Here is a 25,036-nt window from a genome sequence, read left to right as displayed (position 1 = left end):
GGCTGCTGGAGCTCTCCGAGGCTTCCTCCGACAGAAGGGCCACGAGACAGTTCCCCGCGGTCCCGAGCGGGGGCCGCTGCTCGGTGGGGGTGACCGCGAGCCGCCCCTCTTTCCGCTCTCCCATTGGCTCTCACCTGCCGGAGGGTCGGTTGCTACGGGCCCGTCGGCGCGTCAGTCAGGGCCGCCCGGCTCCGCCCCGCCCCCCCGGGGGTTTATAACGGGAATTCCCATGGCCCGGGCTCTGGCGTCCAACCTGCTGCCGCCGCGGCCCTGCCGAGCCGCGCGCCGCGCGCAGAGCACACGCTCGCGCTCCAGCGGCCTCCCGGGCGGTTCATGACCGCGCGCTCCGAGGCAGCCCCGCCGCCCGCCGCCCGCCGCCCGCCGCCCGCCGCAGCCGGCCGCCCGGCCCGCCTGGCACCATGCTGCCCGCGCGCTGCGCCCGCCTGCTCACGCCCCACTTGCTGCTCGTGTTGGTGCAGCTGTCCCCAGCCGGCGGCCACCGCACCACGGGCCCCAGGGTAAGTGCGCCCCCGGCCGCGCGCCCACCTGCGGAGGGAGGCCGAGTCGCCTGCCCACACCTGGGGGCGGGGGTGGCAGAGAAAGGGAGGTGTCGGACCTCGGCCCCCAGCACCTACCATCCAGTCCCCTCGGGCTTCTGGGCCAATCAACATTTCTCTCGTCCCCCCCTCCACCCCCATCCTTTCTTGCAGCGCCTCCCCCCCTCCCCCCCCCCGAACTGTCACTGTTGGGTTTTCTGCCCCCGTATGGTCTCCCGGGGCATTTTTGCTGTGAGCGGGTGCCTCCCGCGTCCGACAGAGGCTCGCTGCCCTGCGGTCTCACGCTGCGCCCGGTCGGTCCGGGGCCGGGTCCGGGGCCGGGTCCCGTGCGCTGGCGTCCTTGGCGGGCGGCGGGGGCAGCTCTGCCTCCAGAGTTTTAGGTTACCCGAGAGCCACGCAAGGACCTTGTGTTGCTGTTGTTTTACAAAGCGATCGCTGCTCGTAAAACCCACAGCAGATAATTTTAATGCTCTCTCCTGGGCACAGCCCCGGAGGAGGGGTGGAGGTGGGGGGCTGTGGAGCGGAGCTGCGCAGTGTTCAGGAGTCCCCACCCCTGGCTCCGGGGCTGGGAGGTTGAACTACTTGTTGAACCTTGGTCTGATTGGAGTTTCCGAGCCATCTGAAACGTGCCAATTCTGTGCACAGGACAGGCTGTCCAGAGCATTGTAAACTCGCCTGGAACTGAAGGCATTGTGTTCCTTTCTGGTCTAGGTTATTGTTCCCCCCCACCACCAGCATTGGTCTACTTGAAGGATTCCGCTGCCTTAAAAAAATGTGCTCTTAAACCACCTGGTGGTTCATTTGACCAAACTTAATCCAGACGATCTCTGGCCAAGAATCAGCTTATGTCAGGGCAGTCTCTCAGGATAGCTGCTTGCCCCAACTGGCAGCCTGAGAGTCCGGGTGGAAGCAGCTGGGATCTTTGTGCAAACAAGATTGGCTCCTTAACCAACCTGGGCTTTTCCTGGATATCTCTGGGCCTAGCCCCATTGCCACCTGTTCAGATCACAGGTTCTTTATTCGTAGCTCTTGTTATATGCGAAATCATCTTTATAGCTGTTGTGTGTGGGGGAAAAGCCTTGCAAAGGTTGATGAGTCTTAATGACTGCCCAGATGCTGGCTGCTGACGTGGGAGCCCCGCTATCACCGTGAGATCAGATTTGCAGCCACTTAGGAAAGAAAAGTGTTTGTCCCCGTGTTGTGCCGGCCTTTGCTTTTATGACCAGATGTGCCACTGGAGCAGTTAAGGTGCTGCAGATTAGATCCAGGGCGTGTCGTAAATCCTCGACAGCAGGCGTTCCGAAGCTGGGGCAGGCGTGGGCTCCGGGAGGGACTTTTATGGATGCAGATGAGGATGGCTTTTAAATGAAGCTGCTTGGTTTGATATTAGGACTCGCAGCTCTTAAACTCCGAGGTCAGGAGAGCCACAGCGTTCCCTCCAATAATTAGGAACAGTCAAGACACAGACGCAGACCAGAGCACCCCGACTGAAATCTGGATGCCCGCCCACAGGAGAGGCCTGGAGACAAATGGTAGGGGGCTCGCTTGCTGCTGGGCATGTCTAGCATCTCAAGCCATATGGCTTTCCTTCTCTGCCTCCTGAAATTGGAGGAAGCAACTTTTGGAGGAACGCTAGGGGCTCCAGGGAAAAATGGGGACATTGGTTAGGTTTCCCTCCAGCTTCTTTAGTTTAATAATTTGATAGACATGATGAAACAAAACAGGAACTGTCAATAGGTTTATGTGGATCCCAGCTGCATTCTGTCTCTGTCCGTCTGTCTGTCTGTCTGTCTGTCTGTCTCTCTCTCACACACACACACACGTTTAAAAAGCACCAAGGGGAAGCTGTTGTCTTGAGTGTGTGGTTACTTGGGTGCATGTATAGGCCACATTAAGAGCTGCCATTCAGGAACACGGGGACTAGGCACTTTCCTCGATCCCTTATGCTTAGAAGAACAAGGAGGGGGGTCTTCTTTTTAGTGCCATTTTGCAAGTGAGACTCCGGGAATCCAACTGGCTTGCTTGAAACACTCTCCGTGCATATGGAGCTTTGGGAGCCAAATCTCAGTTTATATAGATTTACAGGTGGTGTGCTTTCCCTGCCACCAAGCAGCTGCAGGGACTGTTCATCCCCCTTAACCCCCCCCCCCCCCACTGCCTCTGTTAGAGGCAGAGATGGCTCAGTGAGACAGTGCTGAACCTGGGTGCATCAGGGGAGTCTGTAAGAAAGCACTGATAATATGTTTTGGTGTCTGAGTCACTAAAAGGTGATGTCTTTGAGTCTCAACCTACCTCCAAAGAGTCTGGCTCTTTTCTGCGGCTTCTTGGTGGCCTGAGAAGTGTGGCTCTGGTTGCCAGTGGCCGCGTCAGAGGAGGAGCAGAAACATCTGGCTTGTTGCAGTATTCCCTTGGGCACCCCTAGGTCTCTTCTGTTAATCTTTTGAGTGACAGAGGTTTAAGGACTGGCATCTTTTCCAGCTGGCTTTCTAGGAAACCGAGAGCATGCCCTTTTGGTTTAATTTTATCTGGCTCACTAATTGAGCTCCCCCGAGGCCTAGACCCCAATCCTTGCTCCCTTATTTGCTTCCTGCCTTCATAAAATTCCTGACATTTGTTTGACTCTGGAAACCAACAGCTATCAAGTATCAGATTGGAGGCTATTATGTAGGAAGCACCTGATTTTTTGGTCTCTGAGTTCTGAGCAGCCACTTGGCTACCTGGGACGCTGGTCAGGATCCTTTTAATTACCGACGAGGCAGCCATTTCTTTAATCCTGTACAATTTACTGAAAATGTTTCAGGGGAGGATGGGGTGGGGGAGGGGCTCTCCCAGGCTGATGGAGTCTGGCTGATGGTCAGGCCAAGTCAACTGCCTGTCTTTGTCTAATTCTCTGCTGCCCTGGAAGCCCAGGAGCTGGGTGACTCCGGGAACAGGACCCATCTACTAGCACATCCCCAGGGCTCAGCACAGGGCCAGGCGCCTGGTGGGGATGGACTTTGTTGTTGTTTATGGAAAACCAGTGAGACGGTGCATGTTGAACAGCCTTCCACGGGTTCCACTTTTCTTAGTGCTTTAGCACGACTGGAGGCAGGAAATAGATTTAACAAGTTTGAAAATAGGAGAAAATGGGAAGGTCAAGAAGTCTGAGTAAAGAATTTGGTTTCTTGTTTTATATATATTCTTTATTTGTTCTCTCTCCTCTCACTGGCTTCGTTTGCTCTTCAGAACTCAGCTCCTGCATTACTCTCCAGGAACTTTCCTGCAGAACACCCTTTTGGTGAGAATCAACCAACTCCTGTATCTGGTTCACTTGTGTTCCAACTTTTGCTGATCCTCCTATGATGAGCATCTCGAGATCAGGCCAGCATATCCACCTTTTCGGCACTAACTTGCTTGCTTGGCACATCACAAACAACCCTGTCTTGTGAAAGAACAAACTCACACTCCCTTGAGGGCAGAATAGAGATCTTATTTGTCAGTGTGCTAGGTCAAAATGCAAACCGTTCTGTAAATGTTTACTGAAATGAATCAGACTCTACAGTGATGTCCAAGCTAGACCCCTTGCTCTCATTTAAACCTGAAACTGGTCACTTCACAAATAATTTCCCCCCATTTTTAGGCTTTTGTTCTTTGTTTAAAAATTAGTATGTGTGGTGGTTATGGGAGGCTTGGAGGAGGAAGGACGGAGTAAGCAAACTTGGATGGGGAACAGGCTGTGGCTCTATCCTAATCCCTGTTTCTATTTTGCATTTCTCAAATGTGAAGCAGCTTCTAGACAGTTCCTTTCCTTTTGACTAGTCTGCCTCAATGTCTGGACTGGGGTGGGTCTTTGTGTCTGCACAGACACCCTTCTTATTACCTGTGGGATTTATATGAAATGCTACTCAGGTGTTAGGCAAAGAACTTGGTTTAAACATTTTGATAGAACTGACATGTGAAATTTAAAGGAATGAAACTGAGGACAGGAAGAAGAAATAATCATCTTAGAAACTGTAGGAAAGGGCAGCCCAGGTGGCTCAGCGGTTTAGTGCTGCCTTTAGCTCAGGGCATGATCCTGGAGACCTGGGATCAAGTCGCACATCGGGCTCCCTGCATGAGTCTGCTTCTCCCTCTGCCTGTGTCTCTGACTCTCTCTCTCTCTCTCTCTCTCTCTCTCCTCTCTGTGTTTCTCATGAATAAATAAATAAAATCTTAAAAAAAAGAAACTGTAGGATATTCTATCAAATGGAAAATGCTTTTTAAAAAAATGTTTTTTTTTTTTTTAAGATTTATTTATTTACTTATGATAGAGAGAGAGAGAGAGAGAGAGAGAGAGAGGCAGAGACACAGGCAGAGGGAGAAGCAGGCTCCATGCTGGGAGCCTGACGTGGGATTCGATCCCGGGACTCCAGGATCACGCCCTGGGCCAAAGGCAGGCACCAAACTGCTGAGCCACCCAGGGATCCCCCCCACCATTTTTTTTAAAGAAAGATTTTATTTATTTATTTGAGAGAGAGTGAGCAGGAGTGGGGTGAGGGGAGGAGCAGAGGGAGAGGGATAAGCAGACTTCCTGCTGAGCAGAGAGCCTGATATGGGGCTTGATCCTTGGACTCCAGGATCAGTACCTGTGCCGAAGACAGATGTTTAACTGACTGAGCCACCCAGGCACCCCAAATGGAAAATACTTTGATATTATCTCATTATCTCTCAAAGTTGAAAGTCACATTTCTTATGGCCCAGCAATTCCACTCTTAGGTACATATGCCCAAGAGAAACTCAAGTCCAGAAGGAGACCTAAGGAACCATGTTCACAATACTACAAGCCTGGAAAAGCTACTAGTTGGAGGGCAGATTAGTTGATGTATTCATACAGTGGAGAATTCTACTCAGCAGAACAAGTAAACAACAGTGACATGCAAAAATATTAAGTAAAAGAAATACACCAAAAGATGGAGCGTATCATCTTTTCTAAATTTAAAAAGAGCTAAAATTAAAGAAAATATCTTCTAGGGATATGTATAGCTATAATAATGCTCTAGGAAAGGAAGAGCAAGGTAATGCCAGACACAGGATTTAGGGTGAAGTTACTGGAGAGCAGGCAGTTGGAACCACATGGTGGGATAAGCCATATGGTGAGTGTAAGTCAGTGTCAATACTTTACCTCTTGGGGGAGAGAAGGATGGGTTTGAAAGTATCTGTCCATTAGTAAAGATTAGTGGCTGATTAGAGGAAAAAATGAAAGTGGGCTCTGCATAGACCGGTGTTGAGTGTCATGCACCAAAGTTTGATTAATTTAATTCTTGGCATCCATAGTCAGATGAACAAAAGTTCCCAGAGTAGGGACTCCTGTCTTGCTTCCTTTTGCTCCCCCTCTTCCAGATGTGCATGTGGCCCTACCTAAAAATACCACGTTGGGGAGTGATTATTGGCTTTTGTTTCAATTCTTGGCTGCTTACATCCAGAGCAGGCCCGGGCCCTGGCATAAATATCTACATCAGCTGGCCAAAGGGCTCATTTGTAAGGCTGAGTCGGCAGTGGGCAGTCTTCCCTCTCCCTTGCTCAGGGGGATCAACTCTGTACATCTGAGTCGCAGCCCCACAGAGTAGAAAAGTTCACTAGCTGATGCTTGGGTCAGAGGCCTTCCTTGCCCGTTGAGGGGGTGGGGGGCAGGGGGACAAGGGAGTGTTTCTGGTTTGATGCCTGTCTTCATTCTGGCCTCTTCCCTCACCCCCCTGGCAGAGCCTGGGGGAAGGGAGCATAGCCTTGCTTAGCAGGTACAGGGCACCCTTTCTCTCCCCACCACATAGAGATCTATTGTTTAAGCAGCCAAGTTCTTGGCATTGCTGGCCGTGGGGGGGATGTCCGTGCGGAGGCCCCCTCCTTCCTCGTTTGTCACCGCGGAGCTGTTTGGGAGAGGACAAGGGTTGAGTTGCGGATGAGAAATCGATCGGAGCTGCTTGCGAGGCTGCCAAACAGGGTTAGCATTGTACATATGTGCTCTGCACGCATCCAGCGTCAGCGGGGGGATAGGAGAATTGGATCTCTGAGAACACTCCCAACAGCCCTATAAAGACCCCAAAGCAACATGGGTCATTATAGCAATTAATTGGATTTCCCTTTGCATCTGACATCATTCTAAACTCAATTGCTAGATCACAAAATAATCTTACCTTTGGCAGAAATCTAAGCTTGTTAGGTGTGGAGCCCTGCGTACTTCCCAGACATTGATTTCAGCCTCCTTTTTTCGGAGCCAGAGTGGGGGCAGCCTCTGCTGAGAGGGGAAAGGCTGCTCAGGGGAGCTGGAGCTTCAGTCCAGCCCTCCCCCCAACCCCCCTCACCTCCTCTGGGAAGACAGTAATCAGTGAGGTTCCAGGAGACAATGCAGCAGATGCTCTGAAACCCGACAAATACTATACAAATATGAGCGACTCTGCCCTTCCTTTTTAGAAACCATTTCACAGGGCAGCATGGATCTGATTCAGATAAGGGCTGAATGTTCTTCCCTTTTTTTTTTTTTTTTTAAAGATTTTATTTATTTATTCATGAGAGACAGAGAGAATGGCTGAGACATAGGGAGGGGGAGAAGCAGGCTCCCTGTGGGGAAGCCCCATGCGGGACTTGATCCCAGGCCCCTGGAATCACAACCTGAATCAAAGCAGATGCTCAACTACTGAGCCACCCAGGTGCCCCCTCTCTTTTTAAGTATTGACAATGGGGAAAAACTGGACCTACTTCCCAGAATAGTTCATTTTTAGGACTAGGGAAGCATCTCTAGGACAGTGCTGGGAGCTTTAAGTATTTTTGGTGGTTGTTTATTGTGTATCTGTTCCTGGAGAACTCTGCAAAACTGGGGAGAGGACACCGAAGTAGATAATAGGTAGGAAAGTGAGGTGGAGAGTGTTGTGAAAGTCCACGGATTGCTCCCCGCTCCCTCGGATGCAGGTGCTGCTGACCAGCTTGAACACAGTGACTTCCCTTTGTCAGCAGCCCTGTCCCACAGCCCTTTTTGCTGGGATGGCAATGTTCTATATCTGCACTGTCCAATATTAGACACACGTGGCTGTCAAAGTTTTTTTTTTTTTTTTAAAGATTTTATTAATCCATGTGCCTCATGAGAGGCACAGAGAGAGAGAGAGAGAGGCAGAGACACAGGCAGAGGGAGGAGCAGGCTCCATCCATGCAGGGAGTCCAATGTGGGACCCGATCCCGGGCCTCCAGGATCATGCCCTGGGCTGAAGGCAGGCACCAAGCTACTGAGCCATCCAGGGATCCCCGGCTGTCAAAGTTTTAAATGTGATTAGTGCAACCAAGGAACTGAATTTTTAATTAAGTTGATTTCAGTTATTTAAAATTTTAATGTTAGGAGCCATATATAGCTAGTGGACTTCACCTTGAGCAATACTAGTCTCTAGCCATAGTGCTCAGCCCTACCTCCCACCGGATGCCACTACGGGCCCCAGATTTTGGCCGTACTAAACTGCATTGTATTTCCTAACCTCTCTTTTCCTTCCCATCTCTGTCTGTCAAAATTCTGCCCATCATTTGAAGGGCTCGAATGGCTCCACACAGTCCCCCCAGGCCGGCCCCAAGCACAGTTCTCCCTGCACCCCGTGCTTTGCTTAGCCCCGTGTCAGTGCACATCCCCATCTGCCCAGTGGTGCACTTCCAACCATATGCAGGAAGGTGGTGGGGCAGCCTCACCAAAGACTTTGGAGGTAGACGGGCCCAAGTTTGACCCTGGATTTGCCATTGTGATCCTGGGCTAGTAATTTAACTCCATGGGTCCTCAGTTCCCTGATTTATCCAATGGAGGTCCGAGCCTCTATGTCCAGGATGGCGGGGAGGATGCAAGTGGAGTGTCTTAGCTTCCTCTTCCTGCTGTAACAAATACCACAAGGACTCTTGTGATTGATTATATCAATCAATCAGTCTAGATGTTTTCCTTATCTCCTGGTCAGCTGATTAGCAATCTTGATTCCTCCTTGCCATGTAACATGGCATTATTAGGATTAAGACATGGACATCTTTGAGGGGCCATTTTTCTGCTTACCACATTCATTAAGGGTCCAGTATATTGCCTGGCTCATAGATGGTGCCTGATAATCGAGGCCATTATGATGACCCACACCTATTGGTTTCTTTCCTTTTAAAGTGGAGTCTCTTAATGGTGGAGTTACTTAATTTTCTTTATAGACTCTATCCTGCCCAAGAATAGGTGCTTTAGTAAATGTTCGTTGAACAATAAAACTTTCAATAAATGTAGATTGTGTCTTTCCTTGTGAAGATATATTGAACAGTTAAAAAAACTAACAAACCATAAACTGAAAATCAGAGTATATGATCCAGTTTGTGCAAAACAAAAATGTTGGTTTATGTATAGAAAAACTGGGTGGATTATAAGTCATGTGGTTAATGGTGATTATCATGGGGATGCTCCATTTCTATGAGATGTGCTTTAGTAATTATTATTTTTTAAAAATTTTATTTATTTGACAGATACTGCAAGCAAGAGAGAGGACACAAGTGGGTGTGGGGAGTAGGCAGAGGGAGAAGCAGACCCCCTGCCAAGCAAGGAACCTGACATGGGGCTTGATCACAGGACCCCGGGATCATGACCGAAGCCAAAGGCAGACGCATAACTGACTGCACCACCTAGGTGCCCCTTGTTTTAGTAATTACTAAACTAATTTTATTTACGATGAACATTTTTTAATCTTAGAAGACAATAATAAAGATTAAAACATGCATGATTAAAGAAAAAAGTCCCAAACCTGTCTCAATCCAGCCTGAGTCCTCTTGGATTCAGTTCACATCTCAGTCAGCCTGTGCTCATGAGTTAGGCTGATCTTCAGGTTTAGTCACCATTAGGACCAGGCCTCCTACTCATCTTCAGCATGTTTTGAACTCAGTCTGCTTTAAAAGGAGAGTTTCCAATTAACCTTAGCACGGGACATAAGTATAAAAATGTACTTACTGCTGCTGGTGGGAATATAAATTAGCATGATCACTTTGTAAAATTGACCTCTTACTTTCACTCTGGTATATGCCCTAGAGAAACACACTTAAATATGGGCCAAGACACATGTTTAAGGGCATTGATAGCAACATTGTTTGGTAGCAATAACAAGATTGGAAATCAGGTAAATGCTCATCAATAGGAGACTAGAAATATGAATGATAGTATATACAAAAAGTAGAACACTACACAGCAGCAAAAATGGCTAAAGCTGTACTCATTTTTATGGATCAACTTTATAGTCAAAATGTTGGGTGAAGCAAGGCAAAATGTATAAGAACACATACATTATGCTATTTATATAAAGGTTGAAAGCATGCAAAAACAATATATTGTTTAGGAGTGCATCATATGTAAAGAATGCATGAGAAAATTAAGGGCAATAATAACTCTAAAGCTCAGGTTAGTGGTTACTTAGATGTGAAGGCAGGAGGGTGAGTGACACACTGAAGGGGACATGGAAAGCTTGCATTGGATCCCTAATGTTTTACGTTTTTAAAGCAGGAGGCTAGGCACCTGGGTGGCTCAATCTGTTAAGCATCTGCCTTCAGCTCAGGTTGTGATCCCGGGATCTTGGGATCAAGTCCCATATTGGGCTCCCTGCTCAGCGGGAAGCCTGCTTCTCCCTCTCTCTCTGCAGCTCCCCCTGCTTGTGCGCAGTCTCTCTCTCTCTCTGTCTCTCTCTCTGTTAGATAAGCAAATAAAATCTTTAACAAGTTTTTAAAAAAGAACTTATTTTTTCAAAAAATAAAATGGGCGGCGAATACCTGGATTTTTAAATTCTATTTTGCACTTACATAAAACATGATAAAATCTTCCAGAAAAGATAAAAATCCATTCGGATACATCACAACAAAATTTAAGAGCACACAATAAAAGTGATGCCTCTTTGCGGGGTACTCTGCTCCCCTGTCTGCTCCGTGCTGCTAATCACACGTTTCCTTTCCCCAGAAGAACATGTTCAGAGCCATTCAGCCAAACATACAGCTCCCCTGCCTCCTTGCATTGCTGGCCACCTTCCTCCAGCCCTCCTGAGGCCCTGAGGCCATGCCTCCTCCCAGCCCAGGGCTGGGTGCAGGTGTGGCTCCTTCTCTCACCTCTGCATTACCTCTTTTTTTTTTTTTTTTTTTAAAGATTTTATTTATTTATTCATGAGAGACACACAGAGAGAGAGAGAGAGAGAGGCAGAGACACAGGCAGAGGGAGAAGCAGGCTCCATGCAGGGAGCCCGATGTGGGACTCGATACCGGGTCTCCAGGATTGCGCCCTGTGCCAAAGGCAGGTGCCAAACTGCTGAGCCACCCAGGGATCCCCTGCCACCCAGGGATCCCCAACCTCTTTTTCTTTTAGGAATCAGCTGTTCAGATTTTTTTTGCTAATTTAAAAAATAAGTGTGGTAATTTTTTCCCCCTGCCTCACTGGCTGACTTAGAAGAGTTTTTGTTTTTTTTTTAATACTAAGGATATTAATCTGTTTTTCTATCATGTCTGGCAAATGCCTTTCACTATAAAAAGACAGTGGTTTCAATCTACTAAATTTTACATCTTTATGTATCTAATATGTCATTATGGTTTCTGTCTTTGGTATCAGGATGAGAAAGGTCTTTGCCTGCTAAGGGTGTAGAAAATAAGATGAATAAGTTTCTAAAGTTGCACAAACAGTGTGAGATACACCACACTGGCTATCCATTTAATGTTTGATAGTTTATATTTTCTATGAACTATACTTTTTAATGTACCCTATGGAAAGAACACCTGTCCTGTATTTCAGAAATTGTGAATGATATTTGGAAAGAAGATGTGTCAATTGAAAGTATTCAATCAAAGGAATTACTTGGGGAAATTTATATTAAAAAGTGTTACTTTGGGTAAGCAGGCTATTCTGGAAAAGACACTAGGACTTTGGCAAAGCATTCAGACTTTCCTTCATCTTTGGATCTGTTCCATTCATTTAAAAAACATTTCCTTATTATGAAAACTTCCAAATACACACACACAAAAAGGGGAGTAGTATAACGAATTCCTGTGGAACCCTCACACAGCTTCAATAATGAATAACTCCTAGCCAACCTTGTTTCTTTCACCCATCCCCACACCCCTCTTCAGATTATTTTGCAAGTTCAGACATTATATTTTATCAACTGTAAATATTTTCAAATAGATCTCTAAAAGATAAAGACAAACCTAACCACAATACCGTATCACAACCAAAGAATACTAATAATTGCTTAATACAGGTATTCCCCATGTTTTAGAAGTTGGCATTCGGCCACTCTGCTTTTATGAAAGACCTAGAATAGTACCAGTTTTCACTAACCCACAGAAATCTCGAGAGGATTTTTGCCTTTACAAAAAGAGAGCAAGAAAGCAAAAATAGCATTCAGCGTTTGCTTTGCAGCAAGCCCTTATAGAGGTAGGTGCGTCTTCTTCCAAGGGAACCACACTCAGCAGCATCTCAGCCTCAAGCCGTCAGAACTTTGAACTGTGTCTGTGAGCACATGTGCTTTCTCTCGATTTCTTTTGTGCATCAATTAGCGAGCTGTGTCCTAAGGTATCAGAAAAGCCCAAGAGGTTATATATTGGGTCTGGGAATGCTAAAAAATTTTTCTAAGTAAGTTAATGGTAATTGCCTCTTCACTTTATGGCTTTCTGCTTATGAGATGTTTCATAGGAAGGCTGTACTCTGAGATAGCAGGGGAAACCTGTATAATATAATTCAATTAATATTCAGATTTCCCTGATTGTCTCTTAGCTGTGGTTTTATGTTAGTTTGAAAAAAAGATCCAAATAAGGTCCACATATTGGTTAATCTGTATCTAAAATATCTTTGAATCTATGAGTTTCCCCTCTACCTCCACTTTACTTTGTAATTTATTTTTTAATAAACAGGTTGTTCCAGGGTTTTCTGCACTAGATTTTATTGACTACATTCCCATAGTGTTGTGTAACATGTTCCTCTATCCTTTATATTTCTTATAAAATGAGAGGTGGATCTAGAGACTTGGTGAGATACAGATTTGATATTTAATTTTTTTTTCAGATTTGATATTTAAAAAAAAAAAGATTTTATTTATTTATTTGAGAAAGAGAGAGAGAGAGCGAGAGAGCGAGCGAGCTGAGCAGGGAGTCTGACACGGGGCTTGATCCCAGGATCCTGGGATCATGACCTGAGGTGAAGGCAGACACTTAACTGACTGATCTACCCCCAGATTTGATTTTTTTTTAGCAAGTATATTTTGTGGGAGTTGATCTGTACTTCCACCAGGAAGCACATAACACCTGTCATATTAGCATCATTTGGGAATCCATTAGTTTATTAGGAATTATCAATGATTTTGAAACAAATAACAGGTTATACTGAAAAGGGCTTCTACATTTTGTGTGGCATTGCCATCTTTCTTGTCTCTGGTGTTGCTGACAGAGGAAAGGGACTTAGTTGCCAATGTTTACTTCTCAAAAGTGGCCTCCTGATGGGGAGGCTGTTGTGATTGCAGAGCTCCAAGAGCGATACCTGCTCTGAGTTCTTGGTGGTTGGCCTAGGGAGGAGAATCTTCTTGGAAGAATCTAGTGGAAGCAGTAAGAGCATGAGCTGGTTTTGCTCTCTAGTGCTAATCAAAAGGTCTTTAAAGTGTAATTGTAGATCAGCTTTGTGTATAATCTTTGGTATGTACACATCAGTTGGGAATTTATAATAAGAACAGATACCACATTTTGAACTGGTTTACCCAAGGAAGGTACAAGGTGGGTTTCAGGATTGGTTTGATTCAGCATCTTATTTATACCATCAAACATTCCCCTCTGCCTTTTGTGTTGTCTGTTCAGTTTCAAGCCTAGCATTTCATTCAGAATTGCTGCAATGATTTTGTACTTTTTTTTTTTTTTTAAGATTGTATTTATTTATTCATGAGAGACACAGAGAGAGGCAGAGACACAGGCAGAGGAAGAAGCAGGCTCCCTTAGGGAGCCTAACGCAGAACTTGATCCCAGGACCCCAGGATCACGACCTGAGCCAAAGGCAGACAGATGCTCAACCACTGAGCCACCCAGGTGTCCCTGATTCTGTATTTCTTATCCAAATATCTTACGTTCTAGAATACAGAAGAGAGAATTGACTTGAAGTAGGCCTTTCAGAAGAGGGCCTTCATTCCTAGACAGTGTAAGAAAACTTTAGCTTTTAGCCTATCAATTTAAACTGGGTCAAATGCCCATTATTTTAACCAATTTCTTTGGCCAGGAGAGTGTCATGCTGTGAGTGACTTAGTTCTAGATTCCTTAGGGCAGTCACTGGCAGGGTAGGAGACAGGGTATCCATTTCTGGAGCATGAGGTCAGGTTGTGCTTCCTCCCTCCCCTGACCACATGGCTGCACAAGATAGGGGAGTGAAAGGGATATGAGGGCAACAAGCACAGTGTCCATGTTGGCATTTGGAGCATTTGTAACCAGCAGAGTGATGGGGTGGGATATGAGGTAAGAAGTGTTGCTGGACACTGACAGCCACAGCCTGGTGAAGAGGGAGCTCTCCTGTTACTGTGGGATCAGTTCCTTCCTCTATTAAAGGGAGATTAAATGACCCCCAAGGTTACTACCAACACAGATGTTCTGAAATTAAGAGCTGATAGGAAAATGGGAACACAGGAAAAATTTGGACTTTTTCCAGGTAGGATAAATAGGCCAGATGAGGATGATTCTGGAGGGCCCCTTAAATGAGATAAGCATGATGGCATAATCCCACAGTGGGAAGAAATCTCAGGCATGCCTTCCTTTTATGCCCAAGGTAAGACCTGTCCCCAGTCCACACAGCCAACTAGTGGCAGAGCCGGAGCCAGAATTCAGATTCTTCCCTCTTTGCTCGGTTTCTGACTTTTGCATTTAAGATGGCCTGGAGAACGTGGGAAAGTGGCAAAGGTTCTGTCAAGGGAGGGGGGGAGGGGGACCTAGCTTGAATTCTAGTAGAGGACTGTAGTTCTGAGTTGCCTTAGGCCAATTCACCAATTTACTTGTGGCCCCAAACTCAGGACATTGTGAAATCTTCACCATTCTTGTCACTTGACCATTGTTGTTCTTGTACCTTCCATTTCATAGGGTTCTGGTTTTTTAGCTCCTAAAAGAGTTGAATTCCTGATTTCTGCAAATGCTGAAAGTTTCAGTTAGGAACATGCAGCAGAGGAGACAGAACTGATACAGTTTGACGAAGTCAAGGTTGATCTTGCTGTAAGACTCTTAATGCTTGTTAAAAGCAATGCAATCAGTGCAGACGTATGCAGAATCAAATGGCAAATGGTCTGGAGCACAGGGGGCATGTTTTATGCCTGGTACAATATTTTCCTGGGAAGCCTTTTTAAAATCAATATCCAGTTTGAGGGTTGAGGTGGAAACCCTTTGTATTTGTTAAAGAGAGTTTGAAAGTGTCCAGGACACTTGGTTGGGCATTTTCTCCTTGCCTGTCTGGCAGTGACTTCTGAAAACCTTAGGGCAGATCCAGGGCTGTGCTGGCCCAGGCAGCCTGAAGGCAGGGGCTGAATAGAGAACTGGCTGCATCATGTCTATCTGTCTTGACTTCTCTTTGGCTTTGAGGATCATGTACCCTCTCATAGTAGTGTGTTGTTATACCTTCTTCCCATCCAGGGAGAGGCCTAGAAAAAGAAAGGACCCACAGCCTAGGCTCCATCTACTGCTGATTCCTAGTTTCTAGCTTTTCTTTCCAGTAAGCTGCAGCTACTTTGAGAATGAAATGCATCTCCCGTATCATTGCTAGGTGGTGAGAGAAGATGGAGCCGTAACCTTCTGACAAGCTGTTTGCTTTCTTGCCCATCCAGAGGCAGCTAGCATAGGGCTAAAGAAAATGGCCTGCGTCCTAGCTCTAGTGCTTTCTCACCATGTGTTCTTACGCAGATTAACTAAGCTCTGAATTTCAGCCCCTTCATCTGTGAATTGAAGATTTTACGTACCTCATTGGGTCCTTGTGGAGCTTAAATGAAATAATGGCAGGTTGGTACAGCCACTCTGAAAAACTGTGTGGAGGTTCCTCAAAGAGTTAAAAATAGATCTGCCCTACGACCCAGCAATTGCACTGCTGGGATTTACCGCAAAAATACAGATGCAATGAAACGCCGGGACACCTGCACCCCGATGTTTCTAGCAGCAATGTCCACAATAGCCAAACTGTGGAAGGAGCCTCGGTGTCCATCGAAAGATGAATGAATAAAGAAGATATGGTCTATGTATACAATGGAATATTACTCAGCCATTAGAAACGACAAATACCCACCATTTGCTTCGACATGGATGGAACTGGAGGGTATTATGCTGAGTGAAATAAGTCCATCAGAAAAGGACAAACATTATATGGTCTCCTTCATTTGGGGAATATAAAAAAAGTGAAAGGGAAAAAAAGGGAAAGGAGAGAAAATGAGTGGGAAATATCAGTGAGGGTGATGGAACACGAGAGACTCCTAACTCTGGGAAACAAACAAGGGGTGGTGGGAAGGGAGGTGGGCAGGGGGGTGGGGGTGACTGGGTGACGGGCATGAGGGGGCACTTGGCGGGATGAGCACTGGGTGCTATGTATATGTTGGCAAATTGAACTACAATAAAAAGAAATTTAAAAAAAAGAAATAATGGCAGGCTGCTCAGTAAATGTTAATTATGGATAAAAATAATGGGCATAACAGGAAAATATGAGAGATTCATATAAGAACCCCAAATTGTTTTGTTTCCCTTAGTTTTCCCCCTCAGAATTAAAGTTATAAAGCTCATCAATATGTGGAAGATTTCTAATCTGTGGTTCTATTACCTTTTGTTTTAACTGAAATTAGTTTTGAGTGTGTGTGTGTGTGTGAGAGAGAGAGAGAGAGAGAGAGAGAGAGAAAGAGAGAGAGAGAAATCAAATTCCTCCACTTTCTCAACTGGATCTGCTCAGGAGGACTCTCTTACATGGAGGGAAAGATGCTTTTTGGTGTGATCTTTCTCCATGTGCTGTGTGACCCTGTCTTCTCCTCTAGCCAACACTCTGCTTCCTGAAATCTTGCTTCGTTTTCTTTTTCCCAGGGTGGACTGCCCAGGATGTTCCCAGATCGGGTCCCCAGGCCACTGCCCCCAGAAACCTGGGGGGAGCAGTGCCTGATTTCTCTGCTGCTCCTCCTCCTCTAATCTGATGCCACTTTACCTTTGGCCTGGGTTGGTAAGCCAATCCCAGCACAGCTTGTGTATGATCCAGACCCCATCCTGCTGCTTTTAGGACAGCATTTCAGAAAGGAAGACTCCTGGCTGTTTGCACGGCTTCTTGGAGGGATAGTTCCAGATAAGGTGGCTTAGACAACCCTATCCATCTTTCTCCCTTCTAAATAATTTTAAAGTGGTATGTTTGGACCATTGATACTTAAAGTGATTACCGGTATAGTTGGGTCAGTATGTATCATAGTTGTATAGTTTTCTATGCCTTGTTCATATATTTTGGTTCCTATTTTTGTCTTCCACTTTTGTGCTTGCAGTCGAGCATTTTATGTAATTCTGTTTCATTCCTTCTTAGCATATCAGTTATACTTCTTTTTTATTTTTATTTTTAAAAAGATTTTACTTATTTATTCCTGAGAGACATAGGGAGAGAGTGAAGCAGGCTCCCTGTGGGGAGCCCGATGCAGAACTCAATCCTAGGACCCTGGGATCACAACCTGAGCCAAAGGCAGACACTCAACCACTGAACCACCCAGGCATCCTTACACTTCTTTTTAAAAAAGTTTTCTTAGTAGTTGCTCTAGAATTTGCAATATACATTTACAACAAATTTAAGTTCACTTTCTTTTTAAAAAAATATCTTTTTTACTTAGTTATTTTTAAAATTCCAGTGTAATTAACATGGGTTATTATATTAGTTTCAAATGTCCAACATAATGATTCAACAGTTTTGTACATTACTTAGTGCTTGCCACAATAAGTGTAGTCCCCATCTGTCACCAAACAACCTTGTTAAAATAGTATTGACTGTATTCTCCATGTTTTACTCTTCTATCTCTGTGACCTATTTATTTTATAACTGGGAATTTGTTCCTCTTTATCCACCTTATCTATCCTCCTAACTACCTCCCCATTCTGGTAACTGCCAGTTTGTTCTCTGTATTTAAGAGTCCATTTTTTTTTTTACTCTTTTGTTTATTCATTTGTTTTGTTTCTTAAATTCCATGTATGAGTGTAAATCATGTGGTATTTGTCCTTCTGTATCTGACTTATTTCACTTAGCATAATACTTTCCAGCTCTATCCATGTTGCTGCCAATGGCAAGGTCTCATTCTTATGGCTAAGTAATATTTCACTGTGTATATGTGCCACATCTTCTTTATCCATTCATCTCTTGATGGACACTTGGGTTGCTTCCATATCTCGTCTCTTATAAATAATGCTGCTATCAACATAGGGGTGCATATTTTCAAATTGGTATTTTCTTTTGGTAAATATCCAGTAGCGGAATTACTGGGTCATATGGTAATTCTATTTTTTTTTAAAGATTTATTTGTTTATTTTAGAAAGAGAGAGAGCAAGGGAGCGAGCAAGAGCATGAGCAGGAGGGGCAAAGGGAGGAGAGAGAATCTCAAGCAGACTCTGTACTGAGTGCAGAGCCAACTTGGGGCTGGATCTCACAATCCTGAGATCATGACCTGAGCTAAATCCAAGAGTTGGTTGCTTGACTGACTGTGCCACCCAGGTGCCCCTGGTAAATGTATTTTTAATTTTTTTGAGGAAACTCCATACTGTTTTTCACAATGGCTTTGTCAATTTGCATTCCCACCAGCAGTGCATGAGGGTTCCCTTTTCTCCACATCCTCGCTGACACTTGTTACTTCTTGCGTATGTGACTCTAGTCATTCTGACATGTGTACTGTGATATCTCATTGTAGTTTTGATTTGCATTTCCCTGGTAATTAGTGATGTTGAGCATCTTTTCATGTATTGGTTGGCCATTTGTATGTCTTCTTTGGCAGAATGTCCATTCAGGCCCTCTGCCCATTTTTAATTGGATTATTATTACTACTATTTTTAGTGTTGAGTTGTATGTCTCTACCTATTTTGGATATTAACCCCCTATCGGATATGTCATTTCCAAATATCTTCCATTCCATAGATTGCCTTTCCATTTTGTTGATGGTTTCCTTTGCTGTGCAAAAGCTTTTTATTTTGACATAGTCCCAATAGTTTATTTTCAACTTTTGTTTCCCTTGCCTCAGGAGACATATCTAGAAAAATGTTTCTACAGTGAGTGTCAAAGAAATTACTGCTTACATTTTCTTCTAGGATATTTTGTGGTTCCAGATCTGACATCTAGGTCTTTAATCCATTTTGAGTTTATTTTTGTGTATGGTATGAGAAAGTGGCCCAGTTTCCCCAGCACCAAAGTACACTTTGAAATACCACTCTATTGCTTCATGTGTAGTCTAGATACCTTATAATAACAAAATATTCCTAATTCTTCAAACCTGGTTTTTGTTTCATTGATATAATTCATCTTACTTATATATGTTACAATCATTGAATGCATTGTTATTGTTTTGAACAAACTTACATGTTAGATCAATTAAGAATAAGGAAAATAAGTTTTCCTTCTTCAGTGCTCTTTCTTTCTTTATGTGGTTCTGCATTCTGACCAATATCATTTTTCTTCTACCTGAAGAACTTTTTTATAAAACATTTCTTTTTTCTTTTTTTAAATTTTTATTTATTTATGATAGTCACAGAGAGATAGAGAGAGAGGCAGAGACACAGGCAGAGGGAGAAGCAGGCTCCATGCACCAGGAGCCCGACGTGGGATTCGATCCCGGGTCTCCAGGATCGCGCCCTGGGCCAAAGGCAGGCGCCAAACCGCTGCGCCACCCAGGGATCCCTATAAAACATTTCTTATAAGCCATGTCTACTGGCAACACATTTCCATAGTTTTTATTTATCTGAGAAAGTCTTTATTTCTCTTTCACCTTTGAAGAATAATTTATCAGGATACAGAATTTTAAGGTTGATGGTTTTCCCCCTCTCAACAACATATTGAATATACCACCTGCTGTCTTCTTGCTTGCTTGGTTTCTGAGGAGAACCCCAATGCAATTCTTACTTTTGACTTTTTATAGGTGAGACTCCCCCTTGCCTTTTAGCTGTATAGTGTGGAAAGAACTGTGATGTTGTGGTGAGGTATGGGGAGTGAAGAAGCATTATGTTGTCCTATGATTAGGTTTCAGTCTTTTAGTGAGCCTGGGCTTCTGGACTGAACTTCACAAGTATGTCTCAGTGTTCTCCTTCCCTTAGCTGGGATAGGATGGCTAGAGCAGGCCGGGGACCGGTATTTCTCTTCCCCACTCAGGTTGATTAGGTTCTGATAAAACCCCAATAAGTTAGGCTCTGATTAAATAGTTTCTTTTGATGGTAGGCCTTGTTAAAAATAATTGAATGCTCTGGCTATTTCATAACGGGTACTTCTCCCTCCCCCTACTGGAAGCATGAGGAGATTTTTCTTTGACTCTGGTTCATTGTTCTTGCCTATCCCCAACACCCAAAGGCTCTCTCCTTGTATTAATTATGAAAAAACCAATAACTCCCCAGTGGTGCTGGGGAGTGGTGCTCCCCAGTGCTACAGTGAGTGAATTACGCACCACAGTGAGGAGTGCTTGCCCATCCCTGTGCTCACCATGCTGACTGAGCTAATGACCACATACCACAGTGGCCTGATCCAGCTCATAGAAGTCATATCAGCCTATAACTAGGTGTCATTAACAAAATCTTGGCCTATTCTCTGAGGAGCTGAGACCCAGCAGGTAAGAATCTTGTTACATCCTGTAGATGTGTATTTGTCAAAGAGTATATTTCCTAAAGTATAGTGTGTTACTCAGCTGAGATGCTACAAAATCCAGGAATGTGCATTTCTCAAAAGTACTGCAGGTGGTTCTTATGCACACTGTAGTTTGAGACTTCTTTAGGCTAAAGTTGTAGAAAGGAACAACATCTATTAGGTAAGGCCTGGACCCATGGCCTATGCAACCTGTGACTTAAAAGAACATAAATGAATGCAAATTCCATTTGCTTTCACTAATAGGTACTTATATATATATCAAGACACGCTTCTTTGGAAGGAAAGGAGCCTTTTGAAGCCTCTGGCCACTGCTTTCCTAGATGTTATGTTCATGTTTGAGGGTAGAAAAGCATTTTGTTTGTGGGTTGGAGCCATTCATGTGCTGGGTAGCTGCAGTTCTAAAAGACTGGTGTCCAGTTCTGTAGAAGACCAAGTCGTTAGGGCCACATGAAACTGCTGTACCATGAGATGAAATTTAAGATGAAGGTTTCTTGGGACACCTGGGTGGCTCAGTTGGTTAAACATCTGACTCACCAGTCATGGGATCCAGCCCTGCTTCGGGTTCTGCACTCAGCAGGGAATCAGCTTGAAGATTTTCTCCCTTTGCCCCTCCCCTCACTTGCTTGTGTGCGTGCACTCTCTCTCAAAATATAAGTAAGTAAGTAAGTAAGCAAGTAAGTAAATAAGTAAATAAATAAATAAATAAATCCTTTTTTAAAAATGAAGATTTCGGGCTCCTAAGTCGCTCAGCTTGTTATAAACGTCTGCCTTTGGCTTGGGTCATGGTCCCAGGGTCCTGGGATTGATCCCTAAGTTGGAATCCCTGCTCAGCAGGAAGCCTGCTTCTCCCTCTTCCTCTGCTGCTCCCCCTGCTTGGGCTCTCTGTCACTCAAATAAATAAATAAAATCTTTAAAAAAATGAAGATTTATTTTCCTAGCCCCTTGTTCCATACTCAGGAGATACCCAGTAAGGTGAAAATAAGTTCTACAATGTTAATTAATTAGTACATTGGAGTCTAAGAGCTTCCAAAGAGTTGGATTCCTGGTTGGATTGTTCCATTGACCATCTTTGCCTCCTGTATGGGGAGGAGGGTGGGCTTTGGATCTGAGCACAGCTCTAGTTAGGGAGGGCATTGTGATTCATTGTCTCGTTCATTTATTCATTGATGAGTTGGCCTTTGATAGGGCTGTAGGAGACAAGAAGGAAATTGTTTGGATCTGATCTAGAAAAACCACTAAGTTAAAAGACAAAGTGTTCTGATTCCTAGTAGGGAAGGGTGTCCTAGTAGGAAGCAATGTGACAAATGTCTGAGAAAGGACAGCTTTTGCCAGATGGAAGAATTGTGCAAGTGCTTGTTGCAAAAGGCTTTGTCCTATGCCTTTGTTTTCCAAATGCACAACAAGCTGTATTCAGTGGTACACATACCACCCCACTGGGAAGCTGGGACTTGTCAACTGGCAAAGTTTTGTGATATGTTGGAAGAGAGAAGTTCAGTGCATTCCTTGGTGGCTCTTTGCCCTCATCACCATCCTGAGAAGCCTATTATAGTAAACATCTGTTGTTTTGGTCTCCCTTGTATCTATTCTCTCTTTTCTGCTACTAAAATCTCTAGTTTCTTTTGGGGGAAAACTCCTCCCTCACTCTAATCCCCATAACTTGAGTGGATTGTTCCACCTTCCAGCTGCAATGCAGGTGTGTGACCTGGACTTGGTCAATCAGTGTGTGCTTTCTTCCAGGTCAGGGGTACTCCTGTGACCCAAGCTGGACCAATGAACTCAGTTGTGGGACTCCATGGTACAGCTAACTACTGGGGAAGAGAAGCTCTGCTGTTGGGACACCATGAGGATATAGGCCCATGGTGGTTGAATGTCACTTGGTCACTATGAGTGAAGAGCTTGCCTGAGAATAAAGCCAACGTAGAACAAAACAAAGCTGAGAGAGAAAAGAGATTGGTTTCTGATAATGTATTTTGAGCATCTGGTTGCAACTATGCTTGGAGCTCCCTCGTTATCATCCATTAAGTGTGCCAGTAATTTCCTGTGGTAGATTAAATATGGCCATAGTTTCTTTGTGACTTCTTTCATTAAGAGTGGAGTCTGTTTCCCTACCTCTTGAACTTGGGCTGGCCTGTTGACTTGCTTTGCCTCATGGAATGTTGTAGAAGTAACACTGTGAATTCTGGACACTGGGCCTCAAGGAGCCTTGAAGCTTAAGCCTTTACCCCCTTGGGCCTCTGCCCTGATGCCACCATGTAAGAAAGTCAATCTACTGGAGGACAAGAGGCCATGTGTAACAGAACTGAAGCACCGATCACTAACACCAGTTGCCCCAAATGCCCTTGAGACCATCTTGGACCTTCCAGCCTAACTGACCTTCCCACTGACAGTAGTTGCTTGAGTGAGCCCAGATAAAGCCAGCGAAGAAGTGCCCAGTTTAGCCACAGCATCAGAAATTGTTATTTTAAGCCGCTGAAGTTTGGAGTGGATTGTTATGCATCAGTCAGTAGCTGATACACTCTTCTTTTGACCTAAGTCAATTTTATTTTATTTTTTGTCATTTGCAACAAAGACTGCTTTGCAACACTTGTAACTGATACACTTACATAATGCACTAGGCCTTACCAAAAGTGTACCCTTGCAGAATTTCTTCCCACTTGTGCCACTGGGGCAGTGAGACCAGCTGCCTCCACCTACATCTCTACTTGTTGGGTGTGCACGTGTGAACATTTCTTGCTTTTGTTTGTATAACTTATTTGAATGATAGTGCCGCTCTGCCTAAAAGGCGGGCTTCTCTAGCCCATGCACCTGTCGGGAGACCATTCAACAACTTGTCTTTACTGGTCACTTATGTGACTTGGCACTTGACATTCCTTTATCTCATTGGAGAAAGTTCTCTCTAAGATGATTTCTTGAAGTTGTAGTTCCTTTTTATAGGCTCTCACACATGACTTCTGGGGTTCATGGTCTGTCCTTAAAATGCCTAGGAGATGTGCAGCATGTTATTTGAGACTAAGGAATGTACTAGAGGCAGTGAATTAGCACCAGTCCTAGAGTTGTACATATGTGGATTCAGAGGCAGACTCTGACACCTGCTAGTTGAGCGCCTTTTGCATATCACTCAACCTGCATGAAATTTGATTTCCTTATAGGTATAATGGGAGGTAATATAGTACCTACTTTATGGGGTTGTGATACGCATTTTGTGAGGGAAGGCATGAGGAGTGTCTGGCAGGCAATGTTGGCAGCCTACATTTATCAGTGACCTTCAACATTGTTTCTCTTGTTGAAGACAGAGTATCAGAATATATTTTTCCCCTCTCCCTTTATTTTATTATTGACACTAGAGGGAATCATGCATTGTTTGGAATCAAGATTGTAATGGCTTGCCTATAACAAAGAGAATTTTTTCTCATAGCTTATCTGTTTATTTCCTTTCAAGTAAGACTGATACAGTCACTATGATCAGAATGGTGATGATATAAACAAATTATAGCATCATGTGATAATGTTGTATGTAATAAAAATATGACGTTGGTGAGAAGGAGTAATATGGCAATATATAGGAATGAGTGGCTAAGATTCTTCTGGAAGCAGTGTCAAAGTAGTCCCACTTGATCTAGGTTTTTTTTTTTTAAGATTTTATTTATTTTATTTATTTATTCATGAGAAACAGAAAGAGAGAGAGGCAGAGACACAGGCAGAGGGAGAAGCAGGCCCCATGCAGAGAGCCCGATGTGGGACTCGATCCCGGAACTCCGGGATCACTCCCTGAGCCGAAGGCTGATGCTCAACCACTGAGCCACCCAGGCGTCCCTTGATCTAGGTATTTAACACTGCATAGGAGTTTCCAAGGCAAGGAAGGATTGGAGAGGATTTTCCAGACAAAGGCATGGAGATATGAGAGTGGTATATTCTGGAGACTACAGGAAGTTCAGTATGCCATGATGTGGGGGTAATTGTGAGGGAATATAAGAAGGAAAGCTGGACAGGGAGGTGACAGCCAATCATGGGGGATGATGCCCTATACACTAAGAAGTTGGACTTGGTACCGTAGATAGTAGGGCATCATTGGAGGACTTTAAGCAAGAGAGTGACATGAAAGTCCAGGCAGTGAAGAGTTTGCAGGGGTGCAAGACTGGAGGCTGTGAGACCACTTATGAACTAATTATAAAAATCCCTGTAGAGCTGATAGGATCCAAGTTAAAGTAGTTGTGACCATAGAGAGACAAAGAGACTAAGCTATCAGGGGAGCAGCATTGCCAGGAGTTGGCGGCCAGTTGGATGTGGGATGGTTGATGGTGAAAGGCAAGGAGAAATTGAGGATGCCTATTTGTTTTCCCACTTAGACTTCAGAAATGAGGTGGTGCCACAAATCCCATGGAGAGCACAGGACAAGAAACAGACTTGGTGAGAAGCAAGGAAAGATTGTTTTGGGTTTGTTGACTTTGATACACTTGAGAAATCCAAGTGAAGCTACCAGGACATCTTCTATATCAGCTGTAGACTGAGAATCCACCAACATGTAGAAGGGCATTAAAGCCATTGGTATGAATAAAGTTGCCCAGGGAACATGTGCTCAAATTCTGGAGAATGCTACCTGGGCATTGGAAGAAAAGCTGTGAAAGAGAATGCCAGCAAACTGCATTTTCCAAAGATGACT

The 25,036-nt window shown here is 44.5% G+C and overlaps 1 protein-coding gene across 5 annotated transcripts in view; it reads left to right on the top strand.

Annotated features, from left to right (window-relative positions):
- Positions 1-236: 236 nt before the first annotated feature.
- Positions 237-25,036, top strand: part of SMOC1 (SPARC related modular calcium binding 1) — a 154,778-nt gene continuing 129,978 nt past the window's right edge. For all 5 annotated transcript variants that reach the window (XM_041757908.1, XM_041757911.1, XM_041757910.1 and 2 more), the window contains exon 1: positions 237-518. In XM_041757908.1, coding sequence (XP_041613842.1) covers positions 420-518 — 99 coding nt within the window. In that variant the 5' untranslated portion in view covers positions 237-419. The remainder of the gene's footprint in view (positions 519-25,036) is intronic.

This window comes from Vulpes lagopus, chromosome 6 (assembly GCF_018345385.1).
Source record: "Vulpes lagopus strain Blue_001 chromosome 6, ASM1834538v1, whole genome shotgun sequence".
In the NCBI taxonomy this organism is placed as follows: domain Eukaryota; kingdom Metazoa; phylum Chordata; class Mammalia; order Carnivora; family Canidae; genus Vulpes; species Vulpes lagopus.
Note: the sequence above shows the minus strand (reverse complement) of the source record. Positions and strands in the feature narration are given on the sequence as shown.